General features: G+C 45.3%; 1 protein-coding gene and 1 long non-coding RNA gene across 2 annotated transcripts; one reads left to right on the forward strand and one right to left on the reverse strand.

Annotated features, from left to right (window-relative positions):
- Nucleotides 1-11492: 11492 nt before the first annotated feature.
- Nucleotides 11493-20933, reverse strand: POU2AF3 (POU class 2 homeobox associating factor 3). Its single transcript, XM_014855416.3, has 5 exons — nt 20856-20933; nt 19064-19158; nt 15021-15075; nt 13386-13615; nt 11493-12004 (listed from the first exon to the last, which is right to left on the reverse strand). Exons 1-5 carry the CDS (start codon nt 20860-20862, stop codon nt 11633-11635), a joined length of 759 nt encoding a protein of 252 aa, XP_014710902.2. The 5' UTR covers nt 20863-20933; the 3' UTR covers nt 11493-11632.
- Nucleotides 13358-16431, forward strand: LOC106840200 (uncharacterized). The gene is made up of 3 exons (XR_001400332.3): nt 13358-13493; nt 15027-15177; nt 15873-16431. It is a non-coding gene; the product is annotated as an uncharacterized lncRNA (long non-coding RNA).
- Nucleotides 20934-25334: the final 4401 nt, after the last annotated feature.

A 25334-nucleotide genomic window follows, 5' to 3' on the forward strand; every position in this document is an offset into this window, starting at 1 on the left:
TCTTTTACTCCTTTCTTTCCCTTGGCATCTACAAGAGCCCTGTGAAGTTGACGTTATTATGATTATTATTATGGTGAGCAAACAACCCCAGATCACTGAGTGATTTTCCCAAGATCACTTGTCTAAGAAACCTAGAGTGAGAATGAGGTATTACACCAGGATCGAGCCTCATGTGTTGAAAATCTCATCCAGACCCACCCTGGGACCCTCTCAAAGAAGTTCTGGGCCAGGGGTCCAGTTTGAGACCTTGAACTCTTCTTCTGGCTTCCTAACCACTGTGCTTTTCCAGACTAAATTTCTGTTCTCTGGTGATACCAACTGGATATTTGCATAGTGTATCTCTGAGAACAATCTCAGGACAGAACTCTGACGTTTTATGAGAAGTTGGCTGATTATATGAGGCACCATTAGTCTGCAGCCATGGAGCAGATAGGGTAGACTGACTCTTTCAGGGGGTTGTAAAAATTCTTTGGATGGTTATTGCCAAAAAAGGTCTAAAATGGACTGCAAGGTGTTTCTCCAGAGACATTTTTTGGGAGGGTAGGTCCGGCTTTATGGAGAGTCACTAAAGAATAGTCTAGATGGTCCTGGGGTTTTGATTTTGATCAATTCAGTCTGAAGTCAACTTTAGTCTCAAAAATCAGGTCAACCAGCCTACAGCTCCAACGCCCCAGTCAGGTGAACACAATGAGGGGTCAGGTGAGAGGGTGGAGGGTAGCTCTGGTTAATTCAGGGTTCCCTTCTGAGTTTCAAGAAGTGGAATGACCCCTTAGGGGTGGCAGACCTGTGGATCAAACAAGAATTTTATTTTCCTCCAGCAAATGAAGGAAAATTCACAGTGGTTGGAAAAAAAAGCCACAGAAGCTGTGGCTTTTGTGGATGCAACCTTAGCACTGTTTTCTCCACTTGGCCTTGTCCTTGTTAGCAGGAGCACGTGGAAGCTGATTGCCACAAGGCGCCAGGGAGGAAGAGGGGTTGCACGAGGAACTGCACTAGGCCAGGAGGCACAGATTTCTGCAAATCAGGTTGCGGGTGAGTCAGAGACTTCCACTTAATCTTAGCCTGCCCAGCTCCCAGCTTGGAGAGTCAGGTACAATCGCTGATCCACTTGGGACATGAGGTTGGAGAAAGAGAAGCAGGTAATCGTTGCATGAGTCAGGCCCAGAACTGGGGATACAGTGGTTCCATTGGCAGTTCTGGAGACATCTGACTGGGGCTCCGGAGCTGACTGACCCCTTAGTGTCAACCCTCTACCTCCTGCTGGATACCATTCCCCCAGCACTACAGCTATAAGTGAAAGGACTAGAGGACAAAGAGAACTTATCAAAGTCTTCCTGGCAGAGAAGTTAACCCAATTCTGCCCTTCCCAGTATGACAAGCTGCTAAAATCCATCAGATTTCTCTTTGGGTGTTTCTCTCTTCTTCTTGGCTTATGTGGTAAGATGCTTCCTTTTCCTGGAGGAGTCAGGAAGCATCCCACTGTGGATGTTCTAGCATCCTCACGCTTGTTCTCTTTCTTCTGGATCAGCATTTGTGACATATTCCTGGAATAGAATCCTTACTTTGTTCCTTCTTTTCCTTTCCTCCCCTCATTTTCCTCTTGCTGTCTCTCTTCTTTCCTATAACTTCCTCAGCTCCTTCACTTTCCTCTTCTTCTTCCATCTCTTTCTCCTTCCTTTATTTATATACATTAATTTTGCTCCCTACCTCTGACAACCTTGCTCCCTTAACAGAACTGTGGGCTCCCTGAGGCCAGGGACCGTATCCTAAACTTGCATCCCACCTGTCATATGCAGGGATTTTCTTGAAACATTTGTCAGTGTGGTTCTCAGTGAGGCTGTGTGCCCCCTGGCCTGTTACAATGCTGCAGAGACCACGGCTGGAGCACTGCCCTTCCTCCCCAAGCCCTCCTGGGCCACTTTCTTTGGCTGTGGCTCTAGCTACTGCTCGGGCAGCTTTGGTAGCTGATGGTTGCCTGTCTCTGCCCTGGATGTCTCATCCTATCCTCAGCCCAGTGTCATATCCTCAGCTCCTTGTTTCTGCCACACAGACTCTTTTTCAGCAGAAGATGAGGTCTTGGACATCAACTAGGCAAGTCTGGAGCTCCCCCTTCTCTGCATTTCTTTATGCCTCTGCTGGCAACAAGAATTCTTAGTGGCTGGAAAAGCTAAAAAATATCTGAGCCTTAAGTTTCTGACTCAGCCTGTCTGAAAAAATAATGCAAACAAAATCAAAAACAAATTTGCTGAACTCTATTCATAGGATTTTATTGCAGACAAGTGTATATCATTATCCAGATGAGAAGGGTGAAATTTTGGCTTTTCGTTACTAGGGACTGTGACCACAAGCAGAGATGCTTGAGAGTGGGCGGTCAAGACGTCTCTACGGAAGGGTTAATTGAAACCTTAAGGTTAAATAATTAATGCCGATGGTGCCCTTGCTACTGGCCAGGCACCAGGTTAGCTGCTGCGTAGACATTCTCATTGAGTCGTCAACCAACCATAGGAGGCCTGCAAGTGTTATTTTTATGCCCATTTTACTCATAAGAAAACTGAGGCTTAGGAAAGGTTAAGTAGTTCAGCCAAGCTAGTGAGCCTCGGGATTCAAACCTGGGATGACTCTGGGGCTCTTAACCCCTGTATTACACTACCTCCCAAAAGAAAAATATAGTGGCAAAGATTAGAAAGCTCTCAGGAATCAGGTCCTGGAATGAGGCAATCCAATTTAGAATGAACTCTCAGATTAACAAATCATCACAAGAGGATTATGATGTTTGTTTTGCACGTTTGAGTCCATTAGACTAGCCCTATAAAATTATACTGTTTACTTCTGGACACCATCGTTACAATTTGCGCAACTGCCACCCGGTGAACAAGCATCTTAGTCTTGTGCTACTCAGAGTGTGGTCCAGAGACGGGGCAGTGTCAGCATCAGCTGGCAGCCTGTTAGAAATGCAGGCTCTCAGGCCACACCCCTGACCTGCCCTATCAGAATCTCCACTCTAATGAGAGCCCCCAGTGACTCCAGCGCACATGAGAGTAAGCCGTGCTCACCATCTTGGCCTGTGGCTGTGTGGCCTAAGCAGCTGGATTTTTCTCAAGAGTAGAAAGCAGAGATAACTGATTCCCATTTCAGCCTGTCCTTTTTTCTATAGGAACAAAACTTTTTATTACTTAAAAAATATTTAACCACTCATGACATAACTGATAACAACGACCAGCTCATAAGAACTTTAATCATTTAAAAACACTTCTGTTTAACAGTGAAGTCTACCTGAAACCAAATACCTGGGCGCGCTACAAGTATCCTGTCCGCTGAACATCACCTGTTTCCATTCTCACACTTCAAGATTTTCCTAGTCACTCTACAGGATGAGGTCCTTGAAATAGCTCAACAGAAGCATTTAGTCACCTGTGTGCACTATTTAGAGGAACAAAGATAGCAACCACTTTTTAAGTACTTAGAGTCAATAGCACTTTACTTGTATTTCTATTATTTTTTTGTTTGGTAGTTTAATTTTTGCATCTCTTTTGATTTATTTTATAGAAGAGAATTCTACATTGGATTATGAGATTTTGTCAACAGAGACCTTTCCACTTTCAGAATGCCTGGTGCAGTGTTTCATATATAAGAGCTGCGTGATAAGCGTTTTTTGAATGTGGGACAGCCTAGCAACTCCAAGCTCTTCCCAAGAATGCTTCTTAAACGGGTCTTGCTGTATTTCTTTAGGACGTTTAAAATAGTAGTTCCACGGCATCATTGGCAGCAGAGCTGTACTGGAGCAGTTTCCTCGGAGAGGCCGTGGTGATCTCGGATCAAAGTCTCTCAGTTCCTTTTCTGTTCTGCACAGTGTTTTACTGCATAGCTTTTCAATTCAGCATTTTATTGTCAGTCAAAGATGCCCTTGTTCTGCTGATGGACAACGCTGAGAATGGATGAAGAGTGGGTCAGTAGGGTGAAATACCCACTTCAGGACAATTCTGTTCTAGAAGCCTCTAGGACCTTTCCTAGGAGAAGAAGTTCATATGCTTTGAGATTAGACAGATTTAGGTTTGAATTGTGGTCCTTTAAACTGTTGCCTTGGGCGTTTGACTCAATTTCTCTAAATTTCAGTTTTCTCATCTATAAAACGGGATAATAATACTCACCCCATTGGTTGGGGACCAATGACATAGGTAGGTGGTCTAGCAGACACAAAATAACTGGGGAACTCCATCTGCAGAAGTGACCAGCTGAAGTGGGCAAAGCCCTTATTTTCGCCTAAAGTGAAGAGAGAGCATAAAAACCAGAGAGGAAGGGAAGTTTTTCCGACGGGAATGAATTGACTCTTCTCAGACATCTGTGCCATTGATGATGCTCTCACAATCCCCAATCACTCCAAGACAGGATGGCCTCTTGTCTCAATGTCTTAAAGAATTTGGAAACGTCTTGGATGATCTGGCCATGGGATGTGACCTGGCTTCCTGGGATGACACCTGATATGAACTCCTTTTGATCAATAAAGAAAAAAAATAGCATCCCACAACTTGCTCCCAGGACAAAACCAATTTCGAAGACTGTCTGAATGAGTAGTTTTTCTCCTATTGATTTGAATGCTTTGGTCACTCAATTGTAGGCCAGAGAGGTGAAGGTGCTGGTTCAACATTCCAGAGCAAATAAGTGGAAGAACCACGAACCAAACCCAGGTCGGTCTGGTTCCAGAGCTCTTAAGTCTGGGCTGTAGCGCTTTGTGTGGAAATGATGGACTCAGTGTCTGGGCAGCTGGGTCCCACTCCCCTCTTGTGCTGCAGGAAGGAGAAGTACATAAGTGAGTGCACCTTTCTCCGGTAGCGAGAGGAGGAGGGAACACCGAGGCCCAGGCTCCGCATGGCTAACCAGATCAGAAGGCTCAGTTATATCCTCCACAGACAGCCTCCTCCAGTTTGTCATCAAGTTCTTGCTCCCCAGCCAAGGGGAGGCAACATGCCAGCATGGCCACAAATGGTTTCTCACCAAGCAGGGTGTCCTCCTGCAGACTTTCCCGCAGGAGGGGGCATGAAACTTTTGGAGAGGGCAGCCAAGCCCGCTGTCACTTTGATCCTTCCTTTACCCCCTGTGAAATGTTGGAGACAAGAGAAAATTTCAGCCTTTGTATTTTCTTATTCACAAAGCTTGGCTGTGAATGAGTGCTTAAAATTCTTGAAAGAGAAATTTAAAGAAGGTACAGGGAGATCCTCCAGCAGTCTGTGTCTCGTTCTGCTCACTAAGCCCATGGCAGAGAGACAAGCAGCTCAGGAATAGTTTGGCTCCTCAAACCCAACTCAAACTGGCTGCAGCTGGTGGAGTGATGTGGCAGGAGCACAGTCAGAGGAGGAGAGCCAGAGTCAGGACCTCCGGAGCTCTGGTCTACCGCATCCATCTCTGGAGACCCTCCATCTACTGCAGTTGCCCTGAGCCCAGACTCTAGTTCAAGTTTAGATGGATGTCCTTGCTGTGTTTTTCTGTTTCACATGAAGAGTGGTACGCAAAAAGATTTACTGAGACAGGTGAGGTGCTCAGGCTGAGAAGGGCTTGGGCAGGAGCCAGCTTGCCCTCAGAGCGCCATCTTCCATGCACTCCCCTGGGTGTGCCGTGTTCCCCAGAGAGAGCAGATTCAGGCTTGCTGTGTAGGAGCAGGCGGCTGTAGAAGGAGGAAACATTTCTGTGGCTTACTCAGGCCAAAAAGCACATAAAATGAAGACACTGAGCCCCACAGAAAGCACGTGAGCTCTCCTACCTGCCTGCTTCAGTGTCTGAAGTGGTGATGGGAAGAACGTTCTCCAGATAGAGCATGGCAGGAGGTCATATGAACAAGTCTGACTATGGGTTTCCAGTCACTGAAAGTCACTTTGCAACATGAAGCAAGCAAAAGGAGTCACACAGAGAGGAAGTCAAAGAATAAGAGAATTTCCACAAGATGCCATGATCCCTCAAGGCCAGTATTCTCTCATAGTAATAATGAGCACGGGGGGATATTTGCTATTGGCCAGGGCCCACACTTTTTATGAATCTTTAAAAAATATCTTTCAATAACCCTATGGGCTTGGAAAGGCTACCAAAAGTTGTGTTTTGTGTTTGTCCCTAAGATGACCTCAAAAATTAGGCACATGCCCCTTCTGCCTCTTGTTCCAATCCTCAGATAATCGGTTCTTTTTCAGTAGCGCATTGTTGACCCGTCACAATTTTATGCACAGGAAAGAACACTGAACTAAGAGAGTCCACTGCTTCCCTACTGAAACATGGTGGTGTCCTTAGACACTTTGCCACTCTGGACTTAATTTCCTCGCCTGTGGAATGTGGGGTCATGGACAAAACCGCTAGTTTTCATCTCTGAGATGAGAACATTAGGCTCTTCAGGGGGCTTTTAAGAAATGCTAATACTGGTTTCATTAAAAACCCCCACACACCTACAACACATAAATGCATGCATGTAAAAAATGCTGAAAACGGAATAAGATCTATAGTCTAGTTAATAGCATTGTACCAATGTCCACTTCTTGATTTTGATATTGTACTATAGTTGATTAAGATGTCAGTCACCATCAAGGAAAGCTTGGGTGAAGGGTCCATAGGGCTCTCTGTTTTATTTTTGCAACTCCCTGTGATTTCAAAATAAAGAGTTAAAAAAAATCCTAATGCCAAAATCCCACCCTAGAGATTGTGACTCATTGGTCTGGGGCTTGGATGGCACTATTTTTTAAAACCTCCTCAGGTGATTGTAATGTGCAGCCGGGGTTGAGAACTACTAAACTAAAAGACGTCTGGGTCCCTTTCCAGCACTCAAATGTTATCAGTCAAATTAATCTCAACCCTTCTTGAAACTATTTAAATGTTCCAGTTGTACAGTTTTTTAAGTTTATTGCCCACTGTGTAGAAACTTTCTTTTATTTGCCCTGAAGTTCCCCCTTGTTTGAGTAACCCAAGCTCCAGCCTCTTTCATTTTCAAGCGTTATGATCTTGGAGTTGCTGCTTCTCAATTGATGCCCTTTCCCATGATCTTGCCTCCACCATGGCCACCGCTCACTGGCTGCAGATCGCTTCCTGATCACCCTGGACCATAAGCCCCTACAACAGCAGCTACCAGCTCTGCGTAGGTCTCAGCAGAGAGGGGTGAATCGGGCAGGCTTCCCTTTAAAGTCTCTTTACTTGATTCTCTGTACTTGTGCCCAAAGCTCTCTGGGGAACCAGACTTTCCTGAACAGCTTGGGTTAACCAATAGGAATGATAATATGAGAGGAGAAAAATTCAAACATAGTGCTGAATGGGACTGTGCTCACAGTCTGAAAGAAAAGCACCCAAAAATCAAGCCTCTCATACGGAGCCAACTTAAGGATGCACGCCAGTTCTTATTCTAAATCCTCTGTCTTCTGATAAGCCCTCTTTTTGGAGAACTCCTCCTTCTTTGCACAATCACAGTGAAATTCTTACCCTAGCCCCCTTTAGTTTGAGTGTCACGCCTGCGCACAAAGTGACCTCTACCCGGGATTTACCCATTCCCTTCATCAGGGCAATCCTAGGACTTGAGTGACCTGCAGCAGAGCTATTCTGGAAATCTGGCTTATTCGACCAAGAATTACACAACAAGAGAGGGAGGTGGTGGCTTCAGTAGGACAGTCTCAGGTGAGCTTTGGCATTCCAGGGCCAATCCTGACAAGTTCAAAGGCAGATGTCTCTTCTTCCCTCTGGATTATCCAGGTGGCAACAAATGGATCACACGCAGACACACAGACACATACACACACATAAACACACTCTTCCACATTTCCCAAGAACCAACAGCGTGTTCTCTATCCACGTTAAGCAAGAGAAACTGTTTTCTAAGCAGATGCATTTTCCTGCCTTCAATGATTTTGATGCTTTGTTATTATGCCGGGCTGTGTCCTTTCAAATTTGTTCATCCTCCAGCCCCTACATCTTGCCCAGAGGCCTATTGGAGCATAAGAATTGGGGCCACTCACTCTGCCTTTTAAAGCACAGAGCCACGGAGCACTGAATGGCCCCCTCTGGCCATACTAAAATCTAGCTCCTAGGGCTTTGAGATACTGGGCGCTCCCCCACCCCCTCAACCACTGCAGACCAAATCTCAATTTTTTTAGGCCAGGCATCTCCATTCCTTTCTCTGTGAGATGAAGGGAGGTAGTACGAGGACTAATGACTCTCCTGAGCAGCTCTGCCAGGGATTGGGCTGGGGGTTGCATAGAGTTTGAGGATTTAGAAATGATGGCAAATCCATGTCAATTTTAATCTATATTATTCACAATTTTCATTGGTTTTGATTCTAATTCTTTTTAGCCTTCATCTTTCTCAACTGCCTAATGATTTGAAAAAACAATTTCTATCAAAAGGTGGTACCCCACCTCCACCTCCTCTTCATCCCCCGCCCCTGGCTCCATCATTCCAGTTACCCTTATCTCTTCCTTGCTGTCTGATGTCCACCTGCAGGCCTAGGCCCACTGCCCAGATGCCACTGCTCTGGGCCATTGCTTGAAGTCATAGTTTCCAAATGTTTACTACTCTCAAGATTGTCTCATCTTATCTCTCTCAGCCTTCAAGGGTTGACTCCTAACTTAAATTTCCCAAGAATTTGAAAATCAGTCCATGCCCATCCTAACTGAAATTCTCCAGTTTTAAATTTTTAAAATCATATCCTCTTTTAACCTTTGACTGCATTTTGAAAGCACGTAATCAGTCTTGCACACAGTAAGCACTTAATTAATATTTTGTTGTATTAATCTCTCTACTGGTTCTGAATAACAAAATTATTTATTCATCTGAACTTCCATTTATAACCTTATTAAATGCCTCGGTGGTATGAGGAACTGGCTACAGATATACATGTGACTTTTAAGACAAGAGATCAAATTCCAAAGAGATTTTTCCTCCAGGTATGATGCATGGAAAGTATACTGAGGGTACTGGAAGTTTAGACCGTGACCTCAGACAACTTCAATTGGAGAATTCTTACTCTGATTTTTAGGTTGTGTGACCTTTGGCAAGTTACTTCATTTTTCCAAGCTGCAGTTTCATCATTGATAAAAATTAGGAAAATAATAGTATCTATCTTGTGTGGTTATTTGAGGATTAAATGAGATAATGCCCGCTGCACTGGCCTGTAGAAATGGCTTAGTCTCTGTAAGCTATTAGTATTGTGCTTGTAGGTCCTACAAGTGAACAATTCAGACAACTGAATATGTCAGTGTTTTTCAAATGTAGACAGAGGACCATCTATATCAGAATCAACTTACGTACGTAAGAAAATGCAGATGCCTGGACCCACCACAGGCTTACTGCTCATGCTTTCTCACTGAGGTGTAGGCGTCTGTATTTTATCCAGCTTCCCAAGTATATGCTGATGAGAGGCATTCTAAGTTGTCCCAGTGCTGCTGTAGGGGTCCTGAGCTGTTCGGTGTGAGCTGTAGTGGTTAAGAGACTGGTGGGCAGCATTCATCCACTTCATAGTGTGCCAGGTGACCTGTTGGCCCAAATTTCTGGAAATGTCTTAAAGGCCATTTTAAGGTGGAGTTATTCATTATGATGCACAGTAGCTATATAAGCCCTTGTCTCACCTTCCTTTATGAATCTTTTTCCATACTAGATTTAGGCAAAAACTAAGGCAATGTGAAGAAAGAACAAGAAACAAACAAGGAGATGGGAAAATGTTCTCTCTTAGAGCTGCAAGAGATCTGATTCAGAAAGCGGAGGATGGAAGTAGGGGATAAAAAAAGAAAGAAAGAAAGAACGGCATCCAGGCCAGGAAAGGGATATTTTGGTGCCAAAGACTGGACATCTTTGCGTTCTTTGCTCTTTGTCCTTTTGAGACAGCTGCTGAGGGTGGGGTGGAGGGTAAGCAGAAGCTTTGGTTTGTGTGAACAGATATTTGTTGACACCAGGCCAGTTTCAATTTAGTTAGAAACTATTAAAAACGTAGTTTTATTGGCATCTCAGAAAGGTAGTAATTGTTCTGTGTCCCTGGCACATCTATTCTATGAGGCAGGTTGCAACTCGTCCTGTTTGCCCAAGCTTTAGTGGAGTCCCCAGGGAGGGGACAATCAGATGGCGTCTTTTTGAAAGCATATCTGTCTCCTGATAGAAGGGGGCCTGTTGAAGTGGCAGATAGTCAATTTCTTCCCCTCGGCCCCCAAATGGGGGACTACGGCAGCTCTTGTGCTTGGCATCTTTATGTCCTGTGGACAGTTCAGCCCTTCTGGCGAGTTCTGACTAGTTGAGTTGAGGACACAGCTTTGTGTGTATGAGGAAGTTGGCATTTAATGGGAGATGATTCCTCAGGTTCCTGAGCAATCTTTCACAAGTGGTGGCTCAGACTTTTCACCCCCAGAGAGTGAGGAAAAAGCATAGCTTTGGTGTCCTTCAGACCCAAGCTCTGGGGCTTATTGGCTGAGTGACATTGAGCAGGTGACTTAACTTCTCTGAGCCTCAGACTCCTCATTTTGTTGGCAAGGTTGTTGTGAGGATTAGATGAGATGTGTGAGAAGCCCTGAGACAATTCTGGCACACAGGAAGGGCTCAGAAAATGGTAGCAGTGTACAGTGCCAAAGGCACCGGTATTGCTGCTATTGTGTTGAATCTTGGGACATGGGAAATGCCCCCTAGACTTTACTGCAGGCACTAAGTCCTGTGCCTTGATGCCCTCCGCAAACAGGGTTTGACAGTATAGTCTAGCATAGGTAGCTTAAGTAACTCCTTTTTCATCTTGAAAGATGGTTGGGCTCGTTTAAATAGATTAATCAGAGGAAGTAAATGCTGAAATTCAGTTGTAAACAACATGGTCGATTCTATAAATCAATCTGTAAGTACGAGGGATGCATATTTAAGGACCTAATGCAGAAATTCACATACAAGGTAACAACGAATTCCAAACATCGCCTGCATGGCAGCTCTCAAGAGAAGGAAGATCAAGTATTTGCCCAGAAAGTTTACAAAACAATACTTTGGAAATGAAAAAGAGTTATCTACAAGTTAACATTGCTGTAGGTAAGATGTGCTTTTTGGTCATATTAACATTTCATTGACTAATGCTAGGTATGAGAGACTGATGATTCATAAATATCATTCTGTGATGTTGCTCCAAGATGTACGCCCTTCTTTAGAGGTGAGGCTGGCTTTCATTTTTCAGCCATCACAGCTATGTCTACTCCGTCGCCATGGGACCTAAGGCATCCCATCTCATTAAAATAATTTTAAATTCATGAATAAGTGAGATCAAACTACCGCAGAGTAATTAGTGATTTCTAGAATTAACGGATATTAAAACCAATTGGAAACTACCACTAGAAAATTTAAAAAATAAATCAACATTTAATAATATAAAATTATTTATTAGTAAAAAAATTAGAATTTGTTCGTTACACAGAAAAGTAAAACAATTGAGTATTCCCTACAAAAATTTTAACTATCAGCATACAAAGTAGGAGTGGAATCATGACCAGGTCTGAGGACTTCATGTTAATGCCTAAGTTAGCATCAGAAAATTGAAAATGGTGACACGTAAGCTGTGCTTGGATATTTTGTTAACAGGTCGCACATCTCGGTTGTCATTTGGTGTGGTAGAAAAATAGATAGACACATGCCATGTTCCAAATGAATGTAATCTCTATTAACTATAGCAGATGTCACAGTTTGTTTCCCTCTTATAGAAATCACTGGTTCCTGCTGCTGAGGGAGCAAAGTTCACACAGTCTGTGCTGGGATAGGAAAAATACTCTGACGCTCTGATGGTGTCCAAGTGTTCTGCCTCACAGGACGCACAGTAGCAGACCGAAGTGGCGGCCGAGGAAAAGCAGTCGTACTGGGCATGTGAGGGCAAGAGAGGGTAGGAATAGTCTTCTGAAGGATAGCCACAGTTTCTGGTGTCCAGAGAAGGGGGGCAATTGTAATTCTCTGGAGCATATGAAGGTAGCTGAGCCGGCGAGTAACTGTAGTCTAAGGAACCAGAGAGAGTGGAGGAATCCGAAGGCGATTCTGGGGTCTAGAGAAATAAAAACCAAGGAACAAAGAGCTTGATAACTTAGGATTAAAAGAACTGAATAGAGTGGATTTATTAACTCAGGGTAAGAATACTAGGGATAAAAAAAACCACAACAAAACCCAAGCCAACCCAAGTCTGCAGAAGTAATTTTCTTTGCTTACTACGTGATTGCATGGCACCACATTCTCTATTTACCTATTTCTTTCCCAACAATAAATTGCCTTGCTCTGCTGGCTTCCTTTGTTATAACCATACTTAATAGGATGCTTTGTCCTTAAACCACAAAATCCCATTGTGCTGCAAGTCACCTGCACATCAAATCCTGCTGTGTGCCACAATATAAGCTGCAGGTGGCACCGTGGATGTTTCTCCACACCCTTGACTGTGGAGGACGAAGGGAACACACTCAGGTAGAACTGGGATCCTCAGTGATCCAGTGTCTAGGAGACTCCAGGATGCGAAACTACTCTTATTGTCACTAAAGTCTTGTCCCCTGAAGAGAAAGGTGCCTTCTGCTTTCTTTTAAGTTGGTGGGTCTACAATTATTCCTGAGAGAGCCTAACTTGGAAGCTGGAAGAGAACTGGATGATTGGGGCCCTGTATGCATACTCTTGTGCAGTTAATTTCTTATCCCCTTAAAATTTAGTCTGGTACCTACACAGACTTTTGACAAACAAAGAGAAAAAAGAATTTACATTTTTTTTAAATTTACTTTTTAAGGTTAAAATAAATTATGTGACTATCTAAGACAACTGACTTCTGCTACTGGAACCCTTACTCCATTTTAAAGGATAACACACTTTCAAACATTTGAGGTCCATCAGGAACAGACAAGCCAAATTCTTTCAAGTACTTGGGCTTCATTTTTTACCAACCATCTCAGACCCAAATGAGTTCTTGTGCCTGTAGCAGATAAAACAACCGGTTAGTCGAACCAGTTCAGTGTTAGAATAAAACAAAAACCCCTTATCAGAATGACAGTTTGCTACTGTGTAGAAACAGCCTTAATTCCATTTTCAAGAACTCAAAAATGCAAGAGCCATTGTTTAAATTAGTGATTTCCAAATAAGTAGATGTCTTAACTTTACAACTTTATACACATTAAATGACTATTGCCAGGAAGCCTTTTTATTGCCACACACCAACTTACTTGGGCGTAGCTGACTTGGGAAATCATAATTACTGCACGTGTGTATCCAAAGGTTTGTGCCCTGCAATGTGTGGCTATTTCTACCTCCACTGAGTTCTAAATAGCTGTCTGCTTGTGTCCTAGATAATTTCCTTGTTGATAGTATTTCTGTGATTTCTCATGAGATGATGCAAACTCTCTTACAAAGCATTAAGCAATAATCAGGTTTTGTAAAGAACTGAGATACATTACCAGGCTCTGGTTGAAGCAGAAAGGGGCAGCTTGGAAGCTGTCTGGGAAATAGTGTGGAGTACTTTGCATGGAATTGAGCGAAGGGTCCGAGTGTGTCTCCGTCTGAAGGTAGGAATCAAAGATCTGGTCGAGGCAGCTCGGGTTTTCTTCACAAGAAACACAACTGGAAAATTCTCGGGGTTGAAAATAATTAGGCGTGGAAGAAATCGGCTCAGGCTCAAAACACAGTCCTAGCAGAGAAAGGAAACAACAGATTTTTTGTTTATAAATGGCACTTATGGATTTGAATGGAGTTCTAGCCTACACTCTGAATATTTACTACATCTAGGGGAAAGGGGGGCTTAAGAAGTTCTCAAAAAGTAAACAGGCAAACAATTCCGAGTTTTTAGTTGCCTCAGCTAATTCAAGTCTCAAGGAAATGAATCTGGTTAATAATGTGGAAATTGGCTGTAAATTTGGCCCAGGGCAAAAACAAAAGAACAGCGATCCAACCTGTGTCCAACTGTCACAGTCAAATAAAGGCTCAAGTCTCCACTTTCTTGGACTATAAAGCATCTACATCTAATGCTTATCTTGGAGTTCAAGTGAATCTCTCAGAAACAGCTGATAGAGTTTGAAGCTTTAGGAAAAGTTCTGCTGCCAAGGGAAAGAATTCTCTTGATTAAGGGTTATTGCTTACCTAAACTTTTCACGTTTAGTTACTTAAAATTTGAGGATTGATACAAATGGCAACACAAATTATAAAAATGGAAACCAGGAATGTAGACTATATATAAGTATTACTTGTTTTAAATTTCAAAAAGCAAAAATATTTTCTTAGTAAACATGTTAACATGATAATAAAATTAATATGAGTTAAATACTAAACAAGAATAATTCTGAAAGCAAGATTCCTTTTCCATTTTGGTATTAATAGGCCTGATTTGTGATTATTATCCGTAAGTGCTCAAAGAAGATAGGTTTAGAGTGTGTCCATCAGAGGGACGCCAGAACACTAGATTATTTGAAGTCTCAGGTTTCCGTTAAGGCTAAGTTAAAGTGGCACATTCAGTGGGGAGCTCCCACAAGCACAGGTTTCCTTACATATGACCTCCTTAAACTCTTAGCTGCTGAGTGGCATAGGTGGGAGTGTTTATGTAATAGAGTTATTCGTATTGGGCTGAGAAAATTTACACTTGTTTGAACTGCTTTCAGGGAAGAGAGAAAAGAAGGAGAAGGAAGCCTCTGTCGGTTAGAAACTAAATGAACAAGAGGAAAGGCATTATTCTAGGATCTCAGAATGTTCTGTATTCCATCTCATAATACACTAAAAAAGATAACAAGTTTCTGAAAACAATTCTGATCTTTTAATCAAGCTTAGGTACTTGGAGATGAGGACCTGGAATAAACGTGAAGAACGGACTCTTGGGGTAGAGTAGAGAGCAGAGAATAGACAGTTCAGAAAGGAGGACAAAATTTTGCATTTGTTTCCTTGCTGGGTTTGCATCTGGAGTGACTATGCCTTTTTCACCTTCTGATTGGTTGGATTCCAATTAAATGGTGGTGCCTCTCTTAAGCCCTAAATCAAGCACTGAGAGACTGTCGAGATGGACCTTTGAGAGTTTTTGAGGGAATTGTAACACTGGCTGTACTGACCTGCAGGAGATGGTGCAACTGGGTCTGAAAGCTGGACACTGTTGCCTCCAGACAGCTGCCAAAGCAAGAATAGGACCATAAAGCAAAGTGAATTAAAAGTTCCATAAAGGGAAACTTAAGACATCTTGACGTGAACTATGTTGCCTTCTACTCTAAGGTAAGCCAGGTTCTTTCTTCTAAAAAGACTTACTGTTGTTAAATACAACCAATGTTATATTTTATTTAGATGCAATTTTTATGTTTGCTTGGGGGTTTTTTCCTAATGTCAGATTCTCCCATTTAAATTTTAAAGGTTATTAATTTTGATAAAAAATTAACTTAAATGATTTTTATATTACATAGAAATGTGACAGTTTGAGAAAACTCAGTAAAGAGCCTTTCTAGTAAGCAATTTAATTTAAAATTAATAAGAACTAACACTTTAATTCCAACTATCTATAACTTAGTCAATTATTTTCCTCAAAATTTTCACATAAAGTCTGGCTGCTTAGCTCCAGGAGTTTGTTTTCCTAAAAGGACACAATTCCTAACATTATGAATCCTGGAGAGCTCAAAATATTCACATGTTCTTACTAGCCATGAAATACTAAAGTGAAAAATATTTTCTTAAAGCTGTGACCAGTAAGCTGGAGCCTATCTACATTCTAGTTAAAGGTCAGGAAATATTTCAACTCTTTGTATTTATTTTTTTTTACTATTTTCTATAAAAGTTGCTTTTTTCACTACTATATTTAAATACTTGAAGTTTATGAGACCGTTCCTTATAACTATTTAAAGTCAGGCAGCCTTTATCTTCCAGTTGAATTGATAATTGTACTAACGGAGTAATTGAGGAATTTTTTTCCCCCTTAGGTTGGAGGTGGTGGCTTTAAAGTTTAAAGGACCAGCAGTGCTCTGTGATTCTGTGCTGGGAAGCCCAGCTCCCGGCACCTCTCCTGGGTTACAGGGTCTACTTACTCCTGTACACCTAGCCACTGGGAGACCGCACAGTCAGCCACTGCTGAAACAGGAGGTGGTAATTTTGAAAATGATCCATGCAGTAATGTCATGAACCAGGAAGCTGGAATCCTTCACCAGCTCTTTATGCAAATATCTGGCTGCAGCTTGAGCTAAAGTACTTGGACGGAGTGGGTTTTAAAAAATCTGCTTCATTGTAGAGCGCTCATTAACCCCATTCCTCCCCCGAATGGACTGTTTGTCTGCCTCCCCACGTTATCTCCCTCAGGTATGTTTACGATATTCTACTAGATATGATCTTTCTAGTCATGGGTTCACTTTCTGCTTTGCTCCAAGAATACAAAGAAAGGCACCTCTTTCTTAGATTTCAAACAGCACAAAAATCCACAATCTATAATTTATAAAAACACATCAAGACTGTTGAAAAAAATTAATAATAAAAAAGGGTAAATTATATCTTTTGATAAGTACTAACTCAAGTTTCCTTTCATCCTAAAGGTAAAAGAATTGTGTGTATGTGTGTATATGTGTGTGTGTGTGTGTGTAGCACTGTTTGCAAGGTGATCTGGCCGAAATAAGTTTTTCAATCAAATTTACAAATCTGGCACGCATGTGTTTCTCCTGGCACTGTTTAAGACCCTGATATTTGTCTCAATCTATAACTTCCATTCACGATTGCCTTCTTAAAATTTCAGATTGTGGATACTTACTCTGACTTTATAACAGGCTAAGATAAATTTCTTCTCACTTTGTATATTTGATAAAATTAACTCTCTCCTTGGCTTAAAGCTTCCCAGAGGGGTCCTTCAACCATCGAACAAATTGGAGATCCTCTCTGTTAAACCAGAAAGGTCTACACCAAGAAGCAGGCAGACATCATACCCTGGGATCTGCCATCCTTGCCTATGACTGTACCCTCACAGCTTTCCTAGAATCCAGATCCTTCTGATTGTTCCCAGTGAGGGATTGTACATCTGGCTCTTGTAATTAAATCATCTGTGTTACTCCTACATGCCTGTGAGGGCATGGGCAGACAGAATCTTCCAGGAAGCCAAGCAGAGCAGGCTTTGCTCTGCATGTTCCTGCAAGGCACTGGTTCATAAGCGCTGCTTTATTATTTCTCAGGGGGAAATTTGGAAAAACTTAGATAAGTTAAACTGCTCTAGGGAACAGATACTGGTCAGATCCACGAGTGAAATGTTTGACCCTTGCTCTTCATTCCTGCAGCTAGCTAGCAAGGGAACAGTAGCCAAACCACCCTGGAAGAGGCCAACAGCAATAAAATCGCCATGCCCAAATGAGACTTCTCCAGGTGCAGCTGAAGCAGAATTCTACCATGTACCAAAGCTCCTTAACGAAAGATTACATTCTGTTATGAACATCTTGATGTTTTGCTTTTGCTCCAGAAGCATTCCCCAGTTCCCTTGTTCCTGGTTTTATTACTTTTATAACCATCTCTGAATTGAAGAGGTCGATGGTTGAGGCTACCAGACTCCTGCTCAGCACAGCTGGATCTGCAGAAAGATAAATTTAGGGGACCAATAGGTGGGAAGTTTTTTTCTATTAAGAATGAAAAGACCTTGGTCCTACTTTTAGCTCTACCACGAGTAACTGCAAGACTTTGAACTTTACCTGTAATAGATCTCTGATCTGCTTACCACCCCTGGTTGTTGTAAGACCTAAATGAAATAGAGTGTGTGCAAGCACTTTAAAAGGACCACTGTAAAACCCTCTACAAAAGGAAGGAAGTTTATTGTGTTAACTGAAATTCTGCATACAGAAGTAATCACTTCTCCAGCAAATGTACAATTTGTGCGGGTACATGCCCTATCATGGCAAACTCACACCTGATCTCAACTCTACACTCTGTGCAAAGGCTGTGAATGAACATTACTGAAGAGCTGGCTTTCAATCCTTGGCTGTAATTTTATTTTAGTTGCTTTTCAGAAATAATAATAATGATAGCTTACATTTTTGGGGCACTTACTAAGTGGAAATCTTCTGAGCGCTTTCTATGCAATAACTCATTTAACCCTCACAGAATCCTATTATCTCCAGTTTAAAGATGAAGAAACCGTGGCAAGTGAGACTGAGTAATTTGAGGATATACACCACAGAGGAGCCGAGAACTGGCCCACTGGTTCTAGAACTTGTGCTCACTGCCCCTACATCAGTAGCCTCTTCCCACAAAGGCCCATTTCATGAAGTCATGCATTGCACATAAACAGCATCAGGTACAAAAACCGTTGTGGGGCAGATGCCAATAAGCTGGAGACAAAACCAATCCTAACACTGGCAATATGGGCCCCATGTGTCATATCCTACATCCACACCCAAACCAAGCCACAAGTAATTGTATGATGAATTGCCCTCTATCAGAGGATAACCTTACCTAGTTTGTTTGGTTCTGCTGCTGCCCTGAGCGATCTTGGCAGTACTATCTGCTTTAGCACATATATAAAGTGACAGGTACCCTTGTGACTGCCCAGATCCATCTCGTCATAACTGAAACTGCTTAAGGCTTCATTACATCATAAGGAGGTGGTTCTATATCCTGAGCTGTCTCCTCTGCAGATACATGGCTCTTTCTGCTGGGAATTTCAATGCCTGGTGATTTACAGATAAATGACCTCAGAGGCTGGGTTCCTGAAGAATGAGGAGGGAAGGGGGAGGGTGTTCCACAGAGATTCCTTCCTTGAAGGGCTCCCTAAAATGAAATGGGTTTCTGGGAGGATTTTCTTTGGCTATATGAGGGCACACACACTGTCTTCCTAACAGAAGAACAACCTCCTTACCTGCTGGCTGCTCCTCACCCTGCACAGGACCAACAAACTCTTGATACTCAACTATGATCATATGAGGACTGGGCTCTCCCAAATTCTGAGCCCCACAACATGCCCCAGTTGTTCTTTGAGGCTTCCTATGACGAAGTGGGATGAAGCTGGGCACAGAAGTCATAAGAACAGCTGAGGAAGGCCAGGTCTGGAGATGGTGACTGGGTTCTCAGGTGGGCTCCTGTACCTTCCCAGACCCAGGGCTAAATGAGGCTGAAGGAGTTGAGTAGTAAGAGAAGGGTTTATGCTTACGGTTCCCCCTGAGGCTGCCTGGTGCGCCCTTCTCTGCTGCAGCAGCTCCTTCACCGTGATCTTCACCCGGACACCTTGGTACACTTTTGGTTTTTCTGGGGAAAAGCAACTGAGTCAGTGGTCAAGTGCAAGTTTTGGGAGTTGGAGGTCCTCTTTATAGACTATAGCACCTGAGGCCAGGTTCCTAGGTTTGGCGAATGCAAAGAGAACGCCAAAAGACAAGTGGGAAAGAAACTCAAATTTCTCAAACTTGAAACGATGAAGCTCCAGAGGCAGGGCAGGTTTCAGGGCCCCAGTGGGAACAGAACCTCTGGAAATCTGTGGGGCCACACATGTGCAAGCTTGGAGCCTCTTCTTTATCCACCAGATCAGGTGTGGCTTCTGGGGAGGCTCCGACCTCTACTTGCCCTTGGTCTGAAAGCCAGCCCTGGGGCTGGCAGCAGACAGGTGCAGTTTGGCGAGCCTTGTCCTTGGGCCGGTGAGGGACCTGCTAGACGAAACCCAGTAAAGGGACCAGGCCCGGGGACATCCCTCCCTCCATCCCGTCTATCTTTGCCTTCTGCCTTCTCTCCCTCGCCTCTTTTCTCCGCCTTTCTCGCTCTCCATCTTTTCCTCCTCCCGCCTTCGGCCCGGCTCCTGCTCTCCCTGCTTCTCTTCCCTTCCCACCCCCTCCTTTCTGGGGCAGGCATCTCTCCGCCGCGCAGGGAGCCTCCGAGGCGAGTCCGCGCAGCGCGAGCTCCGGGGAGGCCGGGCCGGGCTCCCGAGGATCTCGCCTCCGTCTGGGGGCCGCCCTCCGAAAGGGGCCTCCCCCGGGGCTGGCGGGCCGGGTGGAACCGGCCTGGCTTGCTAGAGAGTCCAGGCGCGGGCCGGAGGGGCGGCGGGGAGGGACGCCCCGCGCCGGCAGCGGGGGCAGCGCAGCCTCGGGCGGGCCCGCGGAGCCACAGTGAGTAGGTTGGGCCGGGCCGCCAGGCCACGCCGGAACGGGCGGGCGAGCTTCCCAGGTCGGGGGTGGCCGGAGGAGTCCAGTGCGACTCCGGCCCTGACCTCGACCCTGGAGTGAGCGCTGGGGGTATGGCGCGGGGCGGGGCCGGGCCCCGCGCCTTGGGGCGGCCGCGCGATCAGCCTGGTGGCTTGGGGACAGTGCCAGGCCGCCAGCGCCTCGCCTGGTCACTGCGGAGACCGCAGCTGGACAGGAGGGAGCCCCCCTGGCCAGGTTCCGGGAGCTAGGGGTCTCCCCAGGAATGGAGGTTGCTCTAGGCGTCGCCCAGACACAGGGAATCCCGTGCCGGCCCTCAGGGCCAGGGCCCCGCACCCTCTCCGCGGTCCAGTCCCCCGACTTGCCGCCTCGTTAGCGGCTCTGCAGACAGCGGGCGCGGCTCGGGGTCCCACAGGGACCGCCAGCGCTCAGCCGTGTGCTGCCGGCCCGCCCTGCTCGCGTCCGGGGCTCACCGTGAGCCTCTAGCTCCCCCCGCCGCCGCCTCTGGGTGCGCAGAGTCCGCGCCGCAAAGCCCCAGGGTCACCCCTCTGGCAAAGGGGGAGGGCGGGTGGGGGGACCGAGGTACAAGGACGTTTGCAGTGGCCAACTGGGCCTCTGGACCTCTGCCCTTGGGAGCAGGTGCCGAATGGAAGCGGCCACAGAGTGGCCCGGGCCCTCTCAGGATCCCCGGCTCATCCTTGCATGCCCTGACTTTGTGCCTCTCTGTTCTGTGCAGGAGAAGCTGTGGAAATACGCCGGGATCGAAACGCCCCTGGCCCACATGACCCCACCCCGGGAGAAGCAGCCGAGAGTTACCGGACATCGTGGTCAGCAGAAGCTGGGCCGGTGGCTGGGTGCTGCAGCTGCAGGGACTCAGTGCCTAGGAGGGCTCCTGTGCAAGGAGAGAAGCAGAGATGCAACATTTTTAAAGTTTCACAAAGCATCCAGCTGCACTCAGGTTCCTGGAGCAGGAGACAAACAGAATTAAAGTTTTATACCTTCGGGTATAGGTTTGAGTTTTTTCCCCCTCATGCCAAGTATTTAAAACCTCTAGAAACCCATGATTTGACAATCAATGATTGCGCGATACTTTCAATTTGAATATTCAAAGGCTTAACAAAATGGACTATCTTCTGCAGAAATCCTGCACACAGGCACCCCACAGAGAGTCCAGAGAAACAGGGAGTGAGACCCCTTTGGGTCCTGGCCCTTGCTTTTACTGTATTTTGAGCATTTTTCCCACCTTCCCACAGGCAGAGCAGGAGTCCTCAAAGATGCTCTGTATTTCTGCCTCAAAGGCAACTCCGAGGGCCCTGAGGGACTTCGGCTGCCCTTCATGACCACTTGAGCCAGGCTGGCCAGTCACACTGATTCCCACATCCCCAATCTCCATTTTAAGGGCAAATCTCAGGTTTTGGGGTGTGAACATGGCAGCCAGTAGGTATGGCATGTCAGAAAGTTATGTGGGCCCAGGTTGCAGGCCGGAGGCCCGGCAGGGGCCTTAGCTCTGCACCTCGTCTCCTTCTGGCCCCGCCTGGCCACGTGCCAGCTTCCCTGCCCTTTGTGCCACTTTCTGTCTGGACCCCAGACGCTGGGGTTTCTACAGAGAATACCTGCCCATTAAGACCCTTTGCTCCTCCCCAAGGAGCTGGGGATGCCCGTGGGGCCTAGCCTTTCGCAGATTTTCTGAGGCTGGTGTTTCTTCGCTGGGAAGTTCCCTCTTCTTTCCTCCTCCTCTCTCTAGAGCCATCCCTGCCTTTTTGTTGCAGGAGCGTGTGTCTAGAAACAGTGGTAAGCTTGCCTCCTACTCATTTTAGCTGAAAGGACATGGATTTGTGTTCCAGCCTTCATGCTTGGAGGGGAGGTCAGGCTGCCCCCTTGGTCCAGGCCCGAGCCTGTCACAAGTGACCGGGACTGTACTGGGTTATGTTCTCTAAGCACTTGCTCTGCCTCTCTCGTGCTTGAGAAGACAGGAGTGGTCTAGAGAGGGAGCAAGTACCAGGCCAAATCCTCTCCTAGCCCCCGAGGGGCTGGGGCAGCCCTGGAAGGCAGAGAGATAGGGTGGGGTTCCCTTTGCAAATAAGCCAAGACAGTCCCATGATGCCAGGCCAGGTGATGGTTAGAGGCCTCTGCTCTATGTTCCCTAAGTTCTCTGAAATGCAGAAAGTGGAGTTGAGCCCCATGGGCCACCAGAAAAATACCTGAATGCCCTCCAATGTGTCCCATGCAGGGTGGAGCATTCGGAGATGGGAGAACAGGGGTCTCTGAGAGTGACAAGACACCAGAGTCTGTGATGGATAAGACTTGCTTGGCCCCTGAAGCCATGTCTCTGAGGGAGGGGATGAGAGCTGGTAACACCTGAGTGGCACCTGCCATTGGACGGCAGGATGGGGTGTGTTTGTCTCCAGCCCAGCTGGAATCTGTCAGCTTCTGGAGCCTTTTCCCCCAAAGGTCCCTGAGCCTGTGTCCTGAGTTTTCTTGGTGGACGTCAGGCCTGAGGCAGAGTTGGGAGGAGGGGAAGGACATTGGGAGTTGTCCTTCCTCCCTGCCCTCCCCTGCCTGGGCACTGCTCCTCCTGAAGGGACAGTGAGCAAAGCAACGTGGAACTGGGGACATCTCTTGTCCTCCTAGCTTCTTCCATTACTTCTTTTCTCTTTTGTCCTCCTTTTTGTTTTACACTTACTTTGGGGTTTGCTTTTTAAAATCTCCCTCTTTGTCCTTTCTGTTTATTTTTTTTCCGAGATTCTTTTTCTTTGTTTCTCTTCCTGTCACTGCTTTCCTCCATCTCTTGTCTGCATTGTTTTTTTTCTCCCTGGCCCCTTCTGCGTCTCTTTCCCCCTGTTCTGGGGTGCCATCTCATTTTTTCAGGCTTAATCTCCTTCCAAGCCTCTCCTTTTGCGTGGAGATGGGCAGGGACAGAGGGAGGCCACTGAGGTCCCTTGGCAACATCGTTGAGGTTGATGCTGATGACTGGCTGCCCTGTAGGAAGGGCAGGCAGGGGTTGGGTCAGCTCCCTAGAAGTCTTTAGGGACAGCGAAGAATTCTTTGTCCCTTCCTCCAGGAGCCTCTGCCTGAACCTTGCAGCAGTTCTGGGGGCTTCTATGTTGGTCCCTGCTGCTGGGATGGATGTTCTAGAGTGGTTGCTGGCCAGCAACTATAGAAAACTGGGTTTCCCATGGCCTGAGCCCTATTTTGAGAAAGAACTTCCTATTTTTTAGCCCAACATTAAGGAGTTTGGGTTCCTGCTGTTCCTGTAATTGCAAAACCCCAGCAGAGTCATAAGAGCCAAATGCCATGCTGGTGGGGGTAAGGGAGAATCCTTTCTGAATGCGGCCTGTGAATCCTCCTTACAGGTCTGTGTGTGTCAGGAGGCCTGGAGCAACCAGGGCTACACTGAGACCCCACAGAGTTGGATGTTCCTCTTAGGAGACTGGTAAAAGTTGTCATTTATTGAGAGGTTATTGGATGTCAGGCACTGTATTGTATTGTATAGCTTCCCCATTTTGCAGATGAGGAAACAAGCCTGGAGGGGTCAGCAGGATGCCCAAGATTATCGAACACAGAAATGGCAGGAGTGGGAATCAAACTTTGATAACTCTGACGCTAAAACCCTTGTTCTTAAGTAGTGTTGTCTTCCTGATGTCTTAGAGCAGAGGCTTTCAAACTCACTGGGCTTCAACCCACAGTAGGAAATTCATTGTATATGTTCACATACTGTCTCTATAACTATATTTTATATTTATAAAACAAACTTTTCATGAATAATCCACACCTATGTATATGAGGCACTCTGATATATTCTGTTCTATTCCATCTTTTCCGTTTCATTGTATTTATGAAAAGTATATGTTGCTTGGGAGTCACTAAGATAATTTGATGACTCACTGGTGAGTTGTGACTACCATTAGAAAACTACTGCCTGGAAGCTATGCAGACAGACTTGTCGATGTTGTGCCTGTGAAAGCATTGTGGTGAGCTGTTAGTCTGGCTCTCAGGGTATGTGAGGATGTGACGGCAGTGCAGCCCATTGACTTGAGAGTATTCTGGAGACACCAGAACCCTGAGGAAGAGGCTGGCTAGAGGTGAGGGTGACCTGTGAATTTATGATGCTAATTCCAGTTTGTGCTTCACAGCCTGGGAATTCTTTCCTCTTGCTGGGGACATTGTCATCTCCAGGGTGTCTGCCCTGAAGTCCTGATAATCATTTTGGGGATTTAATAAAAGTGAAAAAAATGTTGTGGGCTTTCCAACAGGCTTTAACAGGCCCACTTGCTTAAAAACATGACCTATGGTCCTGGTGTGTGGATACTGGAAGGGATCTTTGAGGTGCTGAGAGAGACTTGGGGTCTTTTTACAACATCCCTGCTGGTGGTCGTTCAGCCTCTGGCTTCCTCCACTGCTTAGCTGAGCTCCTGGCCCGTAGTACATTTGTGTTGAGGAAATGGGAGCTCTCTATTTGTAAGGCAGCCTGTTCTCCTGTTGGACTGCTTTAAATATAATGATCACTGATTGCGCCCAAATACAATTGTGTATTAATTGAGCACCAACTATGTACCAGTTATGGTATGGAGCACTAAGAATACTAAGATAAGTCTTGGTTTGTGCCATCAACTGCTCTGTGATGAACACAGAATAGCTGTTTTCCCACTTCCACACTACTGTTTCTCCATTATCTGTTTGTTTGGTTCATTCATTCATTTATTCATTCAAGCATATACTGATTATCTCCTCTGAGCGGGCCCAGCGCTGAGCCTGAAGAGGTCATGCCCATCCCTGTCCTCCACCTCAAGCCTTCTCCTTTTGAGGCTCACCGTCTGTAATTTCTCTAGTTCCTCATAGGTTATAGTTTTTCAGATCTCTGAGCCACTGAGCTCAGAAACCCTTTAGTTTGTCATTGACCTTCTTAAAGTCACTGAGCACCCAGAATAAAGGGAATAGAATAGGTTTCTTTTTAAAGTTTTAAACTGAATATTTAACTGAAGATTTTTGGCAGGCTTTTGTATGCAAATGACACTGCAGAACACTATATTTTTCTCCCAAAGTAGGAGATTTTGTTAAACTTAGACACATGAATATGAAAAGACTTTCAGTAGAAAGAAAAGGGAGTTTATTCCCTCCAGATTTGACTACTGCTCTAAATTCTCTTTATTAATGCAAAGTTCTTTTGTCACTCTGGCTTTGGGACACTGTTACCAAGCCTTGTGGGAAATATCAAGTTCCAAAAACACAGAGGAAACAAGTAGTTACTGGGTCCCAGAGTGAATGTTTGGTCCGTATGAAAATGACCAGGACGAC

The sequence above is a fragment of the Equus asinus genome, chromosome 20 (genome assembly GCF_041296235.1).
Source record: "Equus asinus isolate D_3611 breed Donkey chromosome 20, EquAss-T2T_v2, whole genome shotgun sequence".
NCBI lineage: Eukaryota > Metazoa > Chordata > Mammalia > Perissodactyla > Equidae > Equus > Equus asinus.

Bases quoted from the DNA above. Each gene is read 5' to 3' on its own strand.
- POU2AF3 (XM_014855416.3), bottom strand. The intron at 15,076-19,063 runs GTAAGCATAAAC...TTGCTTTGGCAG, and splicing joins AGGCAGCCTCAGGGGGAACC to CTGTCTGGAGGCAACAGTGT. The intron at 12,005-13,385 runs GTAATGTATCTC...TTATTTCTCTAG, and splicing joins TCTGCTTCAACCAGAGCCTG to ACCCCAGAATCGCCTTCGGA.